This window comes from Drosophila montana, unplaced genomic scaffold (genome assembly GCF_035044405.1).
Source record: "Drosophila montana isolate Dmon_TW-CO22-7 unplaced genomic scaffold, ASM3504440v1 contig_2081_1, whole genome shotgun sequence".
Classification (NCBI taxonomy): Eukaryota; Metazoa; Arthropoda; class Insecta; order Diptera; family Drosophilidae; genus Drosophila; species Drosophila montana.
Window position 1 is genome coordinate 860,056 of NW_026996991.1, and position 19,465 is coordinate 879,520.

The following is a 19,465-nucleotide window of genomic DNA, read 5'->3' on the forward strand; positions in this document are numbered from 1 at the left end:
TCGACTGCTATTTGTTGTAATGAACATTTTTGCATGCTGTGCGCGTGCACACACACGCATCATAATAAAAAACAATAAAAAAAAAGGGAACGCAAAGGGAACTTGGAGACGGTGCAGCAGGAGGAACTGGAGCCAGGCTCTATGGGTTTTTATGTGTTTTATTGATTCACTTATTTATAGCGCAGCATGGAATGTTAAAGCACGAACTCCAACGGCCCGCTGCTATTCAAATGTAGCCACCTGAGCACAATCCAATTATAGCATATCGAAATATAGAAACTCTACCGAAATGATATAAAAACCATTTCAGATTGTACAGTGAGCGGTCTTGCTTGACGAAAAGCTCAGGAATAGACAATAATAAAAGGCACTTTACTGCGAGTTTTTCAAAAACAACTCGTTTCTTAAGCTGGGATAGATTTTAATAAAGACTTCGCTGGAATTTCCATTTAATCAAACTCTGTTTCAGTTTCATTCATCCTGTACCTTGGTCACACTTAGCGAGAGTTCTCTGTATGCGGCGGCGTATGCGTTATCCATCTATATCATTTTCATATCTATCGGCAGTTTATGGACACAACCAGAAGTCAAATAGGGAAATGAGAGGAAGAGAATGGTTAGGATACAGGAGGAGGCGCTCCAGGGACACGCCTGAGCGTGACAGGAAGCTATAAAGCGTCCGTTATGCGAGCTGCATGAGACAAAAAGAGGGAGCGTCTGTGGGTGGAGCTGTGGCAATGTAGCAATGTGTGCCACAGACAAATGCCTGGGAGGCGCCCCACCAACAACTGCCTGAACAAGCTGGCTCGGCATGTGCCGGCATAAAGCATAAAAGGAACATAATATGCCAAAGTAGCGTTATTTGCGAAATGTATAGCAGCGGGTAGGTGGGCAAGTGGGCATGTGGGCAACTGGGTACCCCTAGGGACTCCAAACAAGGACAATAGACGCACACACACGCACACCCAGAGACGCACTCAAATCAGCGTTATGTTATTAACATGGTAGGGGATAAGCATTGATTAAAAACGGGGGGAACAACTGGACGAAGGCAATCAATCTGCTGTGGAAGCAGCTGTTCCCAGAGGCATTTCGCTTGTTTCTTCAGAGCGGGAATGGGCGTGGCATTTGCATTGTATGTACAAAATCATTATCGCTGCTAAATTGTAAGAAAAAAAAATAAGTACAAGAGGACAGACAACCAGGCCCGGCAGACCAGGCCAAGATCAAGATAGTGCGCGTATTAAAGACATGGCCAGCAGGCAAGCAGCTTGACGGCGTCTCGACTGACTGACTGAATGACTGACTCACTGGATGGGTGACTGACTGGACGAGTGTACTCCAGCCTGCCTGCCTGCCTGCCTGCCCGGTTGATGCGTGCGCGCGATAAACGTCGTGTTGGCCACGTCTTTTGGTGGTAAGCGCCCCAAGGCCAGGCAATAAGTACAACAACACTAATTACCAGCTATGAACACACAAGGCAGCAAGCACCAAGCCAGTCATAGCCACAGACAATGGTTGTTTCGGTTAACAGGAACCAGAAGATGGAGCAACTAGTGCTGCAGCCGGGACTGCAAACTCATGTGCGTGGTCGAGTGTTGGTAAACGTTGTAGGCTTGCACACAATTTTGACGCCACGGGGCGACTGCTGCACGACAGGATCAGCAAATAGCAAACGAACAACAACAACAACAACAACAACTGCAACTGCAACAGCAACAACAACAACAACTTGTAGCTTTGCCACCTCTGTTGCTGATGAGGCTGCGCAAGAGATGCAAACATGATATGCGAAATTGCAAATACGTGCATTGTGTGAAACTGCCAGACGGCAAGCCCTTCGGGAAATAGAGATGAAATCGTGTCGAATTTATGCCAGACACGACACGAAACCAGTACGATGCATGCGTTTCTGAGATATGTTTATAAGTCCAGAGATCAAGATTAGAGACCGGATATAAAAACTTCAAATTTAAGGATCTCGCATATGATATGCAGAAAACAGTTTCTGTTTTTGCTTAAAAAAGGTACAAATGAATTTTCAGAGTTCGTTTTTTATGCATATTTCTAGTTGCTCATGTAGATTGAGGATACTCCGATTGCAAAACGAACAAGAATATTCCAATCCCTCAGAACAAGAACCAAATGCACTTGCTTATATTATGATTATCGATCGAATAACAAAGATTAAATTTATCTGTTTCTTAAATTTCGTTTGAATTTTGTTGAGCATATCCCGGATATAATCCCATTTGACAAAAAGGTGCTCATATACTCTGAATGGCACAGTGTATTCCATTTTATTCTAACACCAAAGGAACGACGATAAGGGTACACAACAAAGACTAGTATGTGGATATAGTATTGTGTGTTCCTAGTTAGGCCTAGGAAGGCGGTAGGCGAAGGATTAGGAATGGAAATAGGCATAAGTCTTAAGGAAACGAAACCTAGTTTTGCTTGGAACTAGTCCATCCCATATACTTCTTAAAAGCTGCGTGTTGTGACACACTCAACGCGCGATATGTGATTTTAAAAAACGAACACGTCGTGTCTAGTTAGGCGTGCTCGTGACACGCTGGTGAAGACAACACGCGGCCAACTCCAATGCGCAGTCCACTCAGAAACAGATGCAATCTTAAATGCGTGTAGCACATGCAAGCACCGGCGTCTTGGCCAATAGAATTGGCTACAGCACTTGTTCAAGTTACGGGTGACTGCTTCATTGATTTGACCAAAACACAAAAAGCAAGTGAGTCCAGTCAGTCAGTCAGTCAGTCAGTCAGTCAGTCAGTCAGTCAGTCAGTCAGTCAGTCAGTCAGACAGTTAGTCAGTCTGTCCATTGAGTAAAATTTCTGGCCGAGGGGCCGACTATTGAAGGTTTTGTGCCTGATTAGTGCCCGAGTTGTTGTTGCTGTTGTTAATATGCTTAATGCGAATGCCTCGCTTGACAGCGGCATGAGAGTTTGGTCTCTCTATTTACCGCTCCAAAAGGCAGCGCCCCTCACCCCTCTCGACACACACACACACACACACACCCTTTTAACCGGGCTGCCATTGAAAATGCTGTTTGGCAACAATTGCAACTTGTTAAGTGCAGCTTCTCCGGCTCGCGTTGTTGTCGTTGTTGTGGTTGTCGCCGTTGGCATCTTTAACATTGTTGTAAAACTTGTTAGAAATTTTCTTAAAGGCATGCAAAAGCAAGGGGGGTGACAGGGGCGACAGGAGACGGCAACAGTGCCTGAACCGGCAAAGCCATGTGTGTGATTATCCATAAGTTTAGTTCGATTTCTGAATGCCTGACCTAAAATGCAAGCCTGAACTAGAAAGAGAACAAGAGAGGGAGAGATAGATAGAGAGGGAAAGAGAGATCAAGAGAGCGAGACTGGCTAGAAATTAGTGGACTACAATTCCGTGAAAATGAAGTGGGAACGGCTGAATGGGAACACAGACAGAGCCGAAAGATTAGCAAAAACTGATTACAGGATTACAAGCCAAGAAGAAGACCAAGAGAGAATCGAATATGAAGAAAAACAAGTTGTGAATCAACAAACATGGGCGCGAAGTGGTGCGGGCCGCTGAGCTACTAACTGTGATGGATGTGGCGAGAAATGTGGTTAATCTGGAACTGATTTCAATATAAATATTAATGTTGCACATTTGTTAGGCGAATGCCATGCAGGCAAAACGTGCCAGCGTCGGCAAATTTATTGGTATCAAAAGTATCTAATCTTGGTGGCTAAGGCTAAGGCCAGAAAGGGGGGATGCTAGCATAAAATAATTGTACTCTGATGAGGCCATAAATTATGTCAGCGGCACCGAGGAATTTATAGCTGCTCTTATGTTAATAAAAAGATAGGATTCCCACGTTTGATATGATTCACTCGTCTGCAATGAGCCTTAAAATGAACCCCTTTAAAAACGTGCATTGCTTAGGTGGCTGAGCTTCGGACTAACAAACGAGAGATCGCTGGTTCGAGTGCAGCGAATGTGATCAATTGTCAATTTTAAAAGTAGTTTATGCAATTTATTATTGCACGCAATGAAAAAAGAAGATTATAAATGCAAAATCTGGGCAACGCCGGATAATATCGTCTACTATAATATAAAAGTACTCAATTAACCTTGGCTTTTCAATAGTTTTGAAAAGAATCAAACAATTATAGCTAGAACTTATAATAGATATAAGGTCTGTACATTTTATCATTTTAATGAGTTTCTGAATATTACGCTAATTAAATTTCTGTCAGGTTCAGTTGAAGCTAACTCAAATAATTATTTAATGCAAATGCAGCCTGTGCACATTCCACTGTGTAATGCAAGACATTGCTGGCACATTAAATATTAATTAAAAGTGGCTGCTCAACTTACCGTCCTCTTTGGGTGGAGGCTGCTGCTTGTGGACGGGCTTCTCGACCGCATGGACGACTGCGTTGTGGCGCAACGAATCGTCGTCCTGCTGACGTGGTATCACCTTTACGCGATTGGATTCCCCAATGGCATTGTCATAAACAGCTAGGGTGTCGCTACCTGGTTCCTCTTCGGAGATGGGACCATTTTTCAGGGCCAATGCAATTGGGTCTCCGGCACCGCCACCGCCACCGCCACCGCCGCCGGCATTGATGTTGCCACTGGCACCGTAGCCGCTGGTCTCCTGTGCCGCTCGCCGGCGCGTGTCGTCCGTGTAGATGAGGAAGGCGATGCAGAACCAAATGGCCAGCATCAGTGCCACCAGCTTTACAATTGTTGTGGAGCGACGTCGCCATATAAATGCCATGATGACTTTCGTGGGGGTTTCCTTTGTGGTGCAACTGTGGCTACGATTTCAGCTGTTGTTGTGGGCGTTGGACAGTTGTTAATGGCCAGTGGAAGTCGTTGACTGGTCACAGTTAAAGGGCGCCTCGCTTGGTTGGCACGCACTGCGTATGCGTAACATTAATCAATGAGCGCGCTCTGCTCTCGATGATTTATGCGTCCGGATATGTGGCCCAAAAAGGTTTCCAGCTGATTTGCTGTACAATTTTGGGGGCTGCTGATATGTTGTTGTTCAAGTAGTTATCTGTACTTGTTCTTGTTGTTGCACATGCCACACGTCTGATGCAGGACACGTATTTCAATTTGTTGCCATTCCACTTGAAATGCCTTTTGCTGTATTTTGCTATTGCGTTCACCAAGTATTTTCCACTACTCTCCACAGTTTGTTATACAATTTGGCCTGCAGTCTGCAGCGGGTGAATCAGTGAATCAGTCTGAAGTTGGATATGAAGAGGAAGCAGTGACGATGACACGAGACACACGAGTGTCCTTTCTGTGCGCCACACGTTTGGTTAAGTCAATTTAACAGTCTCCTTGTGCACTCAGCCTGCAAATGAACCAAAACAAAGAGAGAATGAGATATTGAGAGAAATAGAGAGAGAGAGAGAGAATGAGAAATAGTAGAGAAAGTGTGTTTTGGATTAGAAATCGAATTGAGTTGAATTGAGTTTGGTTTTCTGTCATTATTTAATCTCATCTGCACACGTTTACGCCTGACAACGCATCGTCTTTGGCTGTTGGAAATTAAGCCATTAAATTGAAACGCAAATCAAATAATTGACATACTATTAGAGCAGAGGCTATATTGATTTTAGTTCAGTTTTTTCATCTTAGACTGCAATTAAATTCCAACCCGGCCAACAACATGCAACTAATGTCAATATTATATAATTGCACAAGTTGCAACAGCATTTGCGCCCAGTTGTTGCCCCTCACAAGTCTCTAAAGTCTGTGGCCGCCAGGTAAATGACACGCCACTTGAGCTACGGCTCCGTTCTCAGTGGCCTCCTCCAGTCTTCAATCCCTACTCAGTTCCAGTCTGTCTCAGTCAAGTGGATGCCCCACAGCGCGAAGTTGCGTGCCAGGTTGCCGCATCAGACGAAAAGTTAATAACAACAGCAATGAGAAACAATCACAAGCTCTCACGAACTTGAAATACGCTTCAAGAGCACAGTTTGTAAACTATTTAAGTATGCTAAAAAAGCGAAATATCCGCAAATTTATGCATTCATATAATTTATATATCATATCATAAATAATATATTATGAAATCATAAATAATTCATCTAATCACTATAATAACGTAATCATCTTACGTGCACTCAGGCAGAAAATGCAGAATTAAAGACAATCCTTTTCATTTCAAGTGTTTTTTTTTCTGATACAAAAATTCGTAAATATAAATAATTTTTACATATCCATTTTAAACTTCTTACGCTTATTTCAAGTATCTAGTGAGAATTTTATGCTTGCAACTCAAGCTTTTTTATTATATTAAAACATAAATACTCAATTTTTAAGAACGAAATGTAGGCAAAATTTGAGGTGTGACTTGGTGTGATATTAATAAATATTTATCAATAAGATCTATCATTTTTGATATTAATCGATAGGAATTAGTCATCAATTTGTATCGTTATTATTTCAGATAAGCAATCGAATTACTTAATAGTCGTTCCATTTCCAGAGAAGAAAACTTATTACATACTTTAAAATCAAAACAGGATTTGACACTGCAGCGACCCATTTTTAACCCCGATTAAAGCACACTCTATGATAAAAAACTCTTACCTCTTTGTTTAACTTGTAGATCCTCTGTATTATTGATCATACTGTACATTAAATTTATAAGATTTGTTTAATTTTCATAAAAATATGATGCGTAACAGACAGCTTACTGAGTGATTGCTTTTACTGGCCGCAAACTGATTCATATAGTTATGCTACTCGCTTTTAGTTAAAGTTTAAATGGAAAAAACTAATAAACATTAACTATAAGCTGGGCCGCGTAATGTGCATAAACCTCACCAAGATCGGTTGCAGTTAGCTGCAGTCAAGTCTTGGGTCTAGGCCAAGTAATTGAATGAACATGCACAGATAGCAGCCAGGGCCAGCTTATCAATTAGAAAAGGCAGCCATGCCAGCCACTAGGGAGAGGGCGCCCCGCACCCCGTACCCCACACACCCAACGATGTTGCAGCAGTCAGCAATGTGTGCATACAATAAATACAAGTTAATTACTTCGTGTGCCTTTTGTTATGGCTCGTTGGGTTCAAGTGGCAATGCCGACCTGGCAGCGCCACCCCCCTCAAACCTCAACCCTGCCCTGCCCAAACCAGGCCCTGCCCCACGCTCAACAAAGTTGTCAATTTCCGTTGTGTGCATGTGTACGTGTGTCTGTCTGTAAATAAATTGAAAAGCAGAGCAAAAGAGAGGAGCACAAAGTGAGAGTGAGTGAGGGGGGACACATGTCATGTCCTCACTCAGCTGTAAAAGTTGGCAAAAATAGAGCGATTAGAGTTTCCAACCACTGCGAAAACTCTAACCATGGCGTAGCATACTGGGTTAGGGTTACAGTTGAAATAGTTGCAAACAGTTTATAAATACGTATTAAAATAACATGCCAAATATAGTCGTCAGTCAGAGACAGGCGAATTGAATGCTGCCTACAAAGCGAACTCTATTTTATTATAGAGGTTTTCATGCGGCTTACTGAACTAATTTGTTTGACGGTTGTCAGTTCGGATAATCAGGGATTCGAGCCCGTGTTAATTTCCACATCAGCTGTTAGTCAAATTTATTGGACCAACTACTTCAACGGCAGCAATCACACAGACAATTGTTTTCCCCATCTATAATTGATGAGTTGAAATGCATTTCCAGAATTCGTTTGGCATTTTGTTTTTTTGGAGGGGGTCTTACACCAGGGACTGCAGCAAAATGACGCACATCCGCTTTTTGGGCGCCAACACGTGCCATTCGAATTGCTCTTGTTTTTGCCTACCGGCATTCGAAATTTTCATTTAAATGGTTTGTTAATTAAAATTCGCGTCTCGCTGGCCACGTGCCATATGTGCAGTGCACGCACAGAACAAATGAAACGATATCATTTCGCATTTATAGCCAAATCATATATTTTTGCGTTTAAAACTTTAATTTTGATTTTCACATTCTATTTGCCACGAAAAATCTTGTTGGCCAGACGCGACGGCAGCTGGGAAAGGTTCCTCTTAAAGCCTAAATCCAGTTGAAATTAAAAGTAAATTGTACGTAATCAGCGTTCAGATAAGGTGCAGCAGATAAATTCAAGTATTGTCAAACTTTTTTAATCATGTCATGGTTACGCATTTAGTGCTTAAGATAACAGGAAATGGAGATAAGGTAACACACAGCAATTAAAGCATTGAAGATCATTTATATGACCCAACAACAACTATCTGTTTCCATGAACATAAATCACACAAATGATTGAATACCTTTTCTGTTCCCTTTTGTGCGACATCCTTGAAAGTTCTGCAGGCAGCAGCAGGCACATACAAGTGCCTGTAGATTATAATTACAGCTACTTCATGTGCGGAGCATGCTTCGTAGCTCTCTTTTGTTCGGTATTCTTAAACGTTTCACTGGCAGCGTGGCTTGTAGAACTTTATTGCTACTTTCAGAGAGTAAGATGTAACAGCTCTTTCGGTAGAGCATTTTCTGAGTTTTCTTTTGTGTATTATTCTTAAATGTTGTCCCAGATCATATATGTATATATAAGTTATTTTTTTAAACATAATTGGAAGATCCTAACGCAAACAGGAAAAGAACAATTACCTACATTGTATGAAAATATATTAACATATTATTAGGTGCGGTCATATTTGCGGATTATATATTCAAGATAAAATATATATCTTTTAGTGCTGTTTATATAAAGCTTAGTCTAGCCCCTTAGATTAACTTCGGGCTATCTAAATATTCGAATGACTAACCAAGATATCAAAAACTGTGCTCATTTTAAATATTAGTTAATTATAAACAGTATTTCAAATGAATTTCAAATATTAGTTAATTATAAACTTAACTTCAAATAAATTTCGTCAACAAATTAATTGTAAACGTATTTACATTTCGATGCGTGGGTTAAATGAGCTCCGGTTTCGAGAGGCCACATTCCAGAACAATCGGAGACGGAAGAGATATATATTATAGGAATAATATTTGCAAGTAGCAGCTGTTGGTTGCATGGTCCATTTGCTGGACCCAAAACAAACTGCCAAAATAATTCGATTGCAAGTTCTTTGAATGGCATTAGATAGAGAAGCACTGTAATAAAAGCGAACCATTTACCTGACATGCTTACCTGGGCTTATCACAGCTCAGCGGATAGACAGACAGAGAGACAGAGAACTTGTGGAGGAAAACACTTGAAGTTAAAAGATATGCGTTGACAGCGCTGCTCGATAAGCAAACGCCCAACAAACCTGACGGAAATGTGGGCATTGTTGCCATCATTTGGTCGCCCCTCGGGGCTGTCTTGTTTAACTGCCAATCCCCGAAGAGCTGAGACTCGGTCTTCTACCCTCAATTTGCGCTATGTTCGCGTTACTTGTTTGCCTTATCTCTTGGCTAATTGACTGATAAGCGTCGCAGCAATTTGTGCGTTCTTGGAAGACTTTTTTCTTTACTATTCTTTCGCTTTGGTTCTCTTTGCGAGCGCGCATTGTAGATAAGATAAGACTTAATTGAATTGCATGTTAAGTCGGGCATGCCATTGGCATGCAAATGCCCCAGGATGATCCCCACCCCTGACAATTGACTCCCCACTTTTATTTCTGCTCATTTATCAAAGTTCGCATTTAATTGCTGGCATAATTAGACGCACATTTAACTGGGTATTAAAAGCCAACAGCAACAAAGAGCCAACTATTTGTAAGGAATGAGAAAAATTGCGAGCATCGCTTGCAATTCAAGCCAAATGAAATATTACACAAAAGACGCGAACGAAATAAAAACAACAAAAATAATACAAAAAAAGCAGCTCAAATTACGCGCAACAAAGTCCAAGAATTTCTGCCCCAACAAAAGAAAACTTCGTTGTCGCGCTTTTCTCCGTTCTCTTACTCTCGCGCCCTCCCTCTCTACCACCCAGCAGAGCCGTAACAGTAACTTTTCCAGCGCGACTTGAAGCTAATACTCGAACCACCCAACAGCCTTCGCCGATCATTTGTCATTTTCTTATGCAAAAACTTTTTGCCCAGATTCCTGGGTTAGCCGGGTGACTGGTGGTAAGCGGGGGCGGGGCGGTGTCTGAGTTTGGGGCAGCAGTTAGAAGCGTATCTGCTACGCGCTGATGCGCATTTTCATGGCTGGCACACAGTTTATTATGATTATTATTTATGCAGACTTAATCCGCAGTTATTAAAACGCAGCCTCAAGTCTGTGCTTAATATTCATTTGCATTTCGGCCCAGAAAAACTTTTGCCAGCCTTGCCAGACCCGACGCAAAATTTAGTTTCTAATGAGATGCGTGCGACATCAAATGAACTTTTCTTCTGGGCAATTACAATTTTAGACCCAAATAGAGTCAAGTCACAATTGGGCTACTTTGCTTAACTCAAGAGCAAAGTGCTAAGTTTAAGTTTAGTTAAGATTTCGTAAAACCAAGTTAAAGTTGATTTTTTTCTTTAGTCTTATCCATAGTATAACATCTAGTATTGCATGAATCAAGCTTCAGTCCGGAAAAGAAAGAAGCATTCACAAATTCTAGTTTATAATAATTCTTATAAAAAGTTTAACATACTTGGGCTTTGCTCCAAATTAAAAATTCTTTATAAGAGAGCAAAAAAGAAACATAAGTTCACTTGAACGTACAAGACAATATTCTTAAAATTAAAAAAAAAAATCACAAAGAAAAGAATTAACTTGATTAAAGAAATCTCAAAAAGAACCAAAAATATTTCAATTCTTTAGAGAAGCCAAGATTTATGCGCCGTTTAAATGAAAAACGTTAAAATTGGAAACAATGTTGGCTTTGATTTGGTATTATGCGCCGTGTCAGCAAAGGTCACCGCAACTGGGCGCAGACGTGCATCAAAGTGAAGCCACAAATGATGATGATGATGCTGCTGCTGCTGATATTGATAATGATGATGATGTTCCTGAAGTTAAAAACGTGTTTTGTGCAGAAGCAGGAAATATGTGTTGGCTCGACTGCAACAGAAAACCGGCAGCTGCCCCACACGCATACAGAACACAGGAGCTGCCAGTTGGCAGTCACTGTGAGAGCTGGCACATTGGTGCAAAGAAAGTTGCCACGGAGAAAATTTAATCAAAATATTTGCACATCCGCCAACCGAGGAGCGAGTGGCGAGAAGTTGCCAAGGCGGCTAGAATTACCAATGCCCATGGCCAGATAACCATGACGGCAGCAGACAACAGGTCTTCCCAGTCTCAGATTTAGACACCAGCTTCAGCTCCTTTTGGTTATTTGGTGCATGTGCTTGAGAAACCAGTCAAACCTCATTCGGGGCAAGGGGCAAGGCACGGCACGGCACGGCAACGGCAACGGCAACATCTTCTCAAACGGGCTACGTCTATCGGGCACGATGTGCTTTTTGGAGCAGCTACCAGTTCAAGTGGTCTTCGTTGTTGTTGTCATTGACAATTATTTACCGTTGGCGCTTAACTGTTAATTTGCCAGGCTAACAGCAACGGTTGCAAGCCCCCATTTTTAACATCCAATGTCCAATGGCAGCTGCATCCTCAGCAATTGCAACATGCCACGCATTTTTTTTAGCCTTTAATTTGACAAACGCTGTAAAATGAAATGTTTGCTACACATGAACCGCACTCACTCTCTCATTCTAACGCTCCCTCCCTTTCTCTTTCACGCACTCTCTTCTTGCTGCCCATGCCAGCTATAGCTAGTTATATAGATTCCTGCCAGAGTCATGACTCTCCGAGCACAGAAGTAATTAAATGTTTTTGCCTGCACGTTCGCGTTTTGCTTCTGGCTAAAAAACAGAAGATGAAACAAAAATGAAGAAGAAAACAATCATGCTTGCTTTTCACATTTTCTATGCTTTTACCTTGCGCCGCTCTACGCGCTTCTCATTACACAATTAAATATTAAATCGCAATTAAATGATTGCATGAAATTACAGACAAAACATGTTTCCCCAAGTGGTTTTCCCTCTCAGTTTTCAGTTTGATTAATTGAGACTAGCTGGAAAGATATGCGCAGAGCAGCGGCTGTCATGGGATTTGCAATGCGAAAACTAAGCAAAAACTTTTTAAAACTGTCTGGAAAAACTCGTTAAAAGTTCGGCGCGTTAGTGGCAAATTATTTAATTGAATACGAAAACTGATTTAAGAAACTTGGCTTAGCGGCTAACACGATCTAGTTGCCAGCCCCAACCTTGCACTTGGCCAAGCGCAAGGTCAGCTAAAACCGCCCAATTTAATTCAGGGTCATACGAGGGGCAAAGCAAAATCGCATAAAACAGCGAGCCAACAGAAATCATTTGTTCATTTACATATACATGAATTTTCCACAATAGCAACAACCTTTGACTACAAATGGGCAGCTACGCTCTTGGCCAGGTCAGCTGTGAGCCGAGCTCAACTGAGTTGAGTTGAGTTGAGCTGGTGGCTGGTTTATGGCACGACCCCAATATTTATTTGTTTGTCTGCCATTCGAGCACTCATTCAACCATTCAGGCATTCATTCGGCTATTGAGGCTTATTGCAGCCATTTGGCCAATAACAACAACAGCAGCCGCTTTGCCGCTTCTTCGAGTCGCAGTTTTTCACGTTTTTCACTTTGCTTTCCCAACATTTCTCCTTAATTTTTTTTATTCAGCGACCGCTTAAAGTTGCATTTTACTGGGACCGAAACCTGTGCTTGGACCTTGGCCAACTGGCTGCCCAACTTTGGCAAATTGAATAAAACGGATGAAAAAGAAACAAGAGAGTTCTACTTGGGAGTGACTGACTGGTAGATACCATAAGTGCAGCTTTCTTCTTCCCTTGCGCACATTCAGTAATTATCAAAGCTCGAGACTCTATTAACTTAACTTAATTTTCTTTTGAAAGAAACGAGAAGAGGTAATCAAATAGAGTCAGCATTCAACATTTGATATCTCTAGCTCTAATAAGCTCCGAGATGTGCTTAAGAAATAGGATTTCGGCGTCGGTTTTTATTGATTTCTTGGAATATGGGCAAGTTATCAATTACTGGAAATCGACTTAATATGCACGCACTATTTCAGGACTTCTAGTCTAAGTGTCTCTAGCTGGAATAGTTCCCGAGATCGAGGCGTTCATGAAGGTACGGACAGACAGACAGAGGGATCGACTTTGCAGTTGATGGCCAAGAAGGATATATGTATATACACTCAATGGTGTCGAAAATGTTACATACATGAGCACAAACAGGTATACCCCTGTTTTTCTTTTACCATTCTTAGGGTACAAAAACCTAATTCGCCAACTATTTGGCCAACTAGCGCGATAAATCCCAAAAAGTTATCAGCGTTAATTTTGTTTACGCAGCTTTCTTGTAAAATTAATAAAAGCGACTTGCGCGAAAAGTTGGGTTCATAAACAGATTTAGATTTAATCAAATGATAGCCCACAGGCTGGATAATAAAGTCAATATATTTCAATGTGGCAGCTCGATTTAATATGCCACAGAGACGCAGACGAGACAGCACAAAGAGGGGCCACAGGGGACACAGGACAGCGGGACACATGAAAAATGGCAAAGGGCTCATGTGAAAATGTGCATGGGCTGGAAAAATGCTTTTAGCTCTGTATAAACTATCATCAGATTTTCGGTGAGGGCGGGACGGCTTGCGGCGGGGCCGGGCGGTTCCACATTTTATGGCCAACAAACATTCTGTGGGCGCAACTGACAGAACACATAACACACACACGCACGCACACACGTGCGCCCACCCTGCCCCGCTCTCATAACTGCCACAACTGCGGGTCGAATAATTTTGTTGTGCGTTGGCACCACAAATTAAAGAACGGGCAAGGGGGCGAGTGGGATAGGGAGGGCAGGGTGTCATAACGAAAGAGAAATCGAAAATGTAACGCTTGAAAATTGCCTGTCAAATGACAAAAATGGTTTCATTTTTGAGCCCCTAATGGCAGTTGGTCATTTTTTATGACCAAAACGAAAACAAATAGATGGAAAAAAAGCTTTCGGTTGCGCGAGCTAGCCCCGATCAGACCCGAACCCTATATTTATATAAACACATTCAAAAGGGGGTCTCTTTAGGCGCCGGGGCACGTGTTGTGGTCGTAATGGGATCAAGCGATTGGAGCCAGGGCTTTGTTTTCTCCAAAGGGTTACACATGCCAAACAATTTGTTGTGAGTTTGAAGAGTGAAGAGGTTAAATCTGTGCTGAACCTGTTTTTGAACTTGATTTGAACTTGAGCTGCAGGTCAAATTTTGATGGTGGGTTAATTAAAATTTAGGATATTGGATATCCATTTTTAAAAATGTAATAATAAAACAATACGCTAATGCTTAAAATTTAAAAGTTTGTTAATAAAATCTCTTCAAATATAGATTGAAATATTTTTTTTGCGTGAAAATTATAAACTATCTCTCATTAATCATTAAAATTTTCTTTTTGAATGTAGTTTTCAGGATATTTAACTCATTGTTTTCATTAAGTTACAACCTTAAATTTCCTTTTCTGTGCCAAAAATATATCTATATTTTATTTCATAAAACATAGTTAAAATATTTATTTTAAAGTTTAATTTTTTTTATTTTGTTCACTTGCAAACCCTAAATTGAACCACTGAACCAAATAGTTAGCCATATTTTAAGTTATTCTTCAGCTCCTGCGCATTCTTTTATATATTTTCCTATAGTTTTTATTGTATAAATTGAAAATTTCTCACTCCGCTTGCTCGTAATGTTTGCAATTGCAGGCTGTGAGGGATTTTTTAGCCCTTTGCGTCCATAAATCGCTTCCGCGCAATTGCATTGATTGAGGCGGATAACGAGGTCCTTAGCCAGTGAAATATAAACATTGCCCGGCTATTTAATGAAGCGTAAACCTAGCAGGCTGGCTGCAGCGATTCGCAAGTTGATGTTGTTGTAGATTTTCAGCTCGTTATCCTCAATCTGCACCTTGGTACGGCAACGTAGCCCAGTGGACAGCGGGAGACATAAAACTGTCAAAAAGTCGCCTATATAAATCGCTAAACTAAATGCCTTTCATAGTTTAATGTCACCTCGGGGGATTTGAGTCAACATACAAATACACACACACACAGGGGTTCTATAGCAGACAAAGTGTCTCTATCGTTGGCCAGTGGCAGCAGCAGCAGCGGCAACAACAAGTAGAAGAACAAGCACAGCGAACATAAAAGTGGCAACAACTGGAAACTGAGCGCTTACACTTGGAGAAAAACAAGATTTTCAATTTTGTATGGCAGGCATACAATTTATACGAAATTTTATTCCGATTATTTTTTAGGTACATTATTTTTGTACCCTAAAACCGCTTGAAATGATTAAAAATGGTTTAACAAGCTTTGTGTCTATGCAACAGGCAGAATGGAGACTTCTTCAACCCCTTAAAGTGTATATATATTCCTGATCAGCATCAGTAGCCGAGTCATTAAAGACAAGTCTGTCTGTCTATACGAGTTAAGGACCTGAAATTTTGAATGTAAGTCCTAAGGTAGCCTTTATAGATCGAGTAGGTTTTATATAATAGATAACTTGAACCTATTTCATGAAATTGATAAAAATCGATATCGAAATCGACATTCTATTTTGACCATATCGTGGATCTCAATGACACTAAATTTGGGATGTAGGAACATATCCAGAGCCATAAGGCCTCTCCCCGCTTCACACAAAGTTGGTAACAAAAAGAAAATATTTTGGAATTAAGAGGCTTTGTTGTTATTAATTACATGTAACCAGACTTCGTATATTGAATAAATGTTTGAAAAGTTTTGAAAGAAAACTCAGCCCATGTCCTTAATTAAGAACTGTCTGAATAATTTGAGTAAGGTATTAAGGAGTTTTGGGATAAAAAAACGCTCTTGAATTAAGAATTTAAATTTGCAGGCTTAGAAATGTTTAGCATGACGTTTTTTCTAAAATAAGGTAAGAAATACTTGAATTTATTTTGTGTGTAGCTTCAGCCACAGTTTGACTTTGGCTTTGACTTTGGCTTTGACTTTCAATTTGGTGTCCTGCTCCACTTGTGGTTGTCATTAAAAGGCGCATGAATTATGCAGTAGCCCAAGTGAACTAGTTGCAGTGGACACTACATGGTAGATGGAACACGGACTCGGACTGGGACTCGGTTTTGCTTGTTGTTTTAATTAACTAATTAAGATTTTTCTATGTCGCTTGTGGCTTGCAGGCAGCATCAGCAGCAGCAGCGGTAGCAGCAGCAACCGCGCCGACTGGCAGAGGTAAGCGTGGAATGTTGGCATCATTTGTTTTTGTTGCCCGCCAAGTTGCTAAGGACCCAATTAACCTTTTATGGCCATTTGGCACAATAACGAGAAACGAGCAACGCGAACAAACGCAAAGACAATGCCACAAGACACAATGTTAAGCAACTTGGGGCATCTAAGGAGCCAGACAGCTAGCCAAGTAGCCAACTAGTCAACTAGCCAACTTGCAACTGCAACCGCGACTCGGCTAAATTGTTGGCCATACTTGGCGCTTATTAGTTTGGACCCAAAACAATGAACTTGCTTCTTTTTGCTTTTAAACAGCCAGCTACAAATTGACATTGGACCGAAAATTTGTAAACTTGCGCCCCAAAATGGGGCCAATGTTGGTTACCTGTTTTTGTGCCTATTTTTTTTTTTTGGCTTCTCACCTCCATGCAGCCCGTCTGCCTATCAATTATTTATTTATAAATAAATGTATTCCCAATGAGTTCCTTATCGAGCTGCAATGAAAAAAAGAAGGGCGTGAAAAACAATAAATCATCAACAGTACAGGTAACTATATAGGCAGAGTTGAGATAAGCTATTATTATGAACTGATAATGTGCCGAACTGTTTGTAATTTTGTGTGTTTAATTAACTTTGCCACAATTTATGGCACACTGCACACCATATGGAGGTGGCTAAGAAATGCATTATGCTTTTCCCACCAAGCAGCATAATTAACTAAATAAATTTTGTTTGGTTGTTTTAAATATGGCTTAAATTTTCTCATTTACATATTGAATTATTGCATATTTTGGTTTTTTTCGGATACTTTGTGTTTTGTTATGCAAATTTGTGGCTTAAATGTAATTTATTATAATTAAAATGCAATTGTTTTAGCTGAACTAGCATCGATTATTTTTGCATAATTATTTATGATGTGTGCGGAAATACATAAATATTTATTTTAATTGTACGCGTTGGCCTTAGATAATTTAAAATTATTTTTACATAAATCAAATTGTTTTTGTTTTTAATTGTATTAAGTACAGAGGTGTTCGAAATTGTTGCAGAATTTTGGTAATTTAAAAATGGCTACTTTATAAAATACAATTTAATTATATAAAAACGAAAACAGAAGCAGTTTTCATTGGAACGTTGAAGTTTAAATAGCCATGCGAACATGTAGATATTAAAGAGATTTCGTTAAAGCTTTTCGTTCGGGAGTTGTTAACAAATCCATATTAAAGATATTTTGATTTTTGAGCGGCTGCTCATATAACACCAAGTGTATATAAAACTATTTATTCAAAAATTCTTCTTGATTTAACGACTTTTGTTGTTTTTTCTGGGTTTTTTCGATTCTTTTTTTCATGTATCCAGCCGGCTGCTTATCAGTCTTTACACCTTTGCGGTCGCCCAACCGGTTACGTGTTGGTTTTAATGTGCAACGGCTTCAAGGCACATCGACAGCAACAACAACAGCTTGTCTCAAGCGAGCGGCAGATAAAAATCGCATGACGGTATCAACTTCAAGTGGCCAGCGGCAATGTGTGGGTGTTGTGCGAGTGTGTGTGTGGAATGAGTACGTGTTCACGTTGACCAAGACAACATATACACACACTCTCGTGTGCCACAATCTTTTTTCAATAACTAATCAGGTTACACTAATTAGAAACGCTCGAGTTGTGGGCTTGAGGCAAGGTGTGAAGGGTTGGGGCAATAGGCCACGGGGTAGCAACTGAAGCTGCAACTGAATAATATAATTAATATACCAATTTAATTAATTTGATTAGAAACGTACGCGTCTTTGACACCGAGACAAGCTAATTAATGTTTCTGGCCAAACTCTGTTGGCCATAATTAATTTAATTTCACTTCAATGGGCAAATGTTTTAGGCAGCAGCCGCAGCAGCAGCTTCTGTTTTCAAGTGCTTTGAGCTGTCTTTAAGAGGCTTTAAAACTCTGGCAACAAATTTCGCACGCTTTGCGTTGCCCACCAACAGCGACAACAACAACAACAACAACAATAATAAGAGCAAAAGAACAACAACCACAATGTTGGAAGATTTACGCCCTGGCAGTTCATTAAATGTATGTTGGACCCAATAAACTAAAGCTGCTTACATGAACAGATCCACAAAAAGGGTAGCCGGTTACTCATTCTTCTTTCAACATGCTCTACGAAACAAGGGGTATATGCCTTTATTGTAGTACGTAGTAACCAAATACTAATGCTTATGTAATCAAAATATAAATTCTTTGCGGAAAGAATTGCAAATGATAAAAATATAAAATAACGTGAAAAATGTAAAAAGATATATCAATTTCTTAAATAACTTTAGGAATTCAAAGCCAACTATTTCTTTTTAAGTTCGTTCACAAATATTCCGTTTTTTTACTTCTTCTGAATATTTCGTTTCGCTGCTGTTTGCCATTATTTATTTATTCTAATACAAATTTTATAAATCAGAAATTTGAGCTTTAGAATCTTTCTAAATAATTAGAAAAAAGTAAATTTTTTATTTTTATTCTGTTAAGGAATATTTATTATATTAAGGAATATTTCCTTTGTTTTTCATTTTAACTCAGAATTTTCTTATAAATGTTATCCCCTGTTTAAATTTTCTCACATGCCTTATTTAAACTTCTGGACGTCGGTTTTTCAATATTGTAGTGTATATTAAAATATCTCAATACCCGGAAAATCATATTTTTTAAGCCAATGAATGGCTTAAATTATTTGCTAATGATCGCAAAATGTTGCTGGTCATAAACACACTTAAATGTACATAAACAAAATGCCTTTCGGGTTTCTTGTGTTTAGTTAAAATTCTTTTTTCGTTTTCTGTTTTTTCCCCCCGATTTTGTTTGGCTCGAAGCGTTTCATTCTGTTAAATGCCCTCGCACGATGTGGGCCATTAAAATAGCTTCGATTCGACCAGTTGGCATAATTTTATTTACTTCTCTGCTCGTCTCCCTTTTTCTCAATATTTCGCTCTCTCTTTCTCTTTTGGTTGCTGGTTCATCATTCATCATTTGCAACGTCTTGATTAAGCGCAATTAATTGCTGCAATTGCTGATTGTAATTCCAATTTATGAGGCCTTTACAACTGATTGGAGGACGCATTCGACCCGGGACCAATATCTCAATATACCTTTCAACGTTCAGCTGTCCATCATCCGCGACGAAGGTCATATGCATATTTATACCAGTTGCTGTTGCGTTTATAGTTGTTG

The 19,465-nt window shown here is 40.1% G+C and overlaps 1 protein-coding gene across 4 annotated transcripts in view; it reads right to left on the minus strand.

Annotated features, from left to right (window-relative positions):
- The window catches only part of Pgant9 (polypeptide N-acetylgalactosaminyltransferase 9), a 71,352-nt gene that overhangs the window by 33,561 nt on the left and 18,326 nt on the right, over window positions 1-19,465 (minus strand). For 2 of the 4 annotated variants that reach the window (XM_064680130.1, XM_064680133.1), the window contains exons 2-3: window positions 16,672-16,743; window positions 4,369-5,359 (exon numbers count right to left, since the gene is read on the minus strand). In XM_064680130.1, coding sequence (XP_064536200.1) covers window positions 4,369-4,774 — 406 coding nt within the window. In that variant the 5' untranslated portion in view covers window positions 4,775-5,359; window positions 16,672-16,743. Of the gene's footprint in view, window positions 1-4,368; window positions 5,360-6,603; window positions 6,728-16,671; window positions 16,744-19,465 lie in introns of those variants that run through there. The other 2 variants (XM_064680131.1, XM_064680132.1) reach the window with 2 other exon arrangements.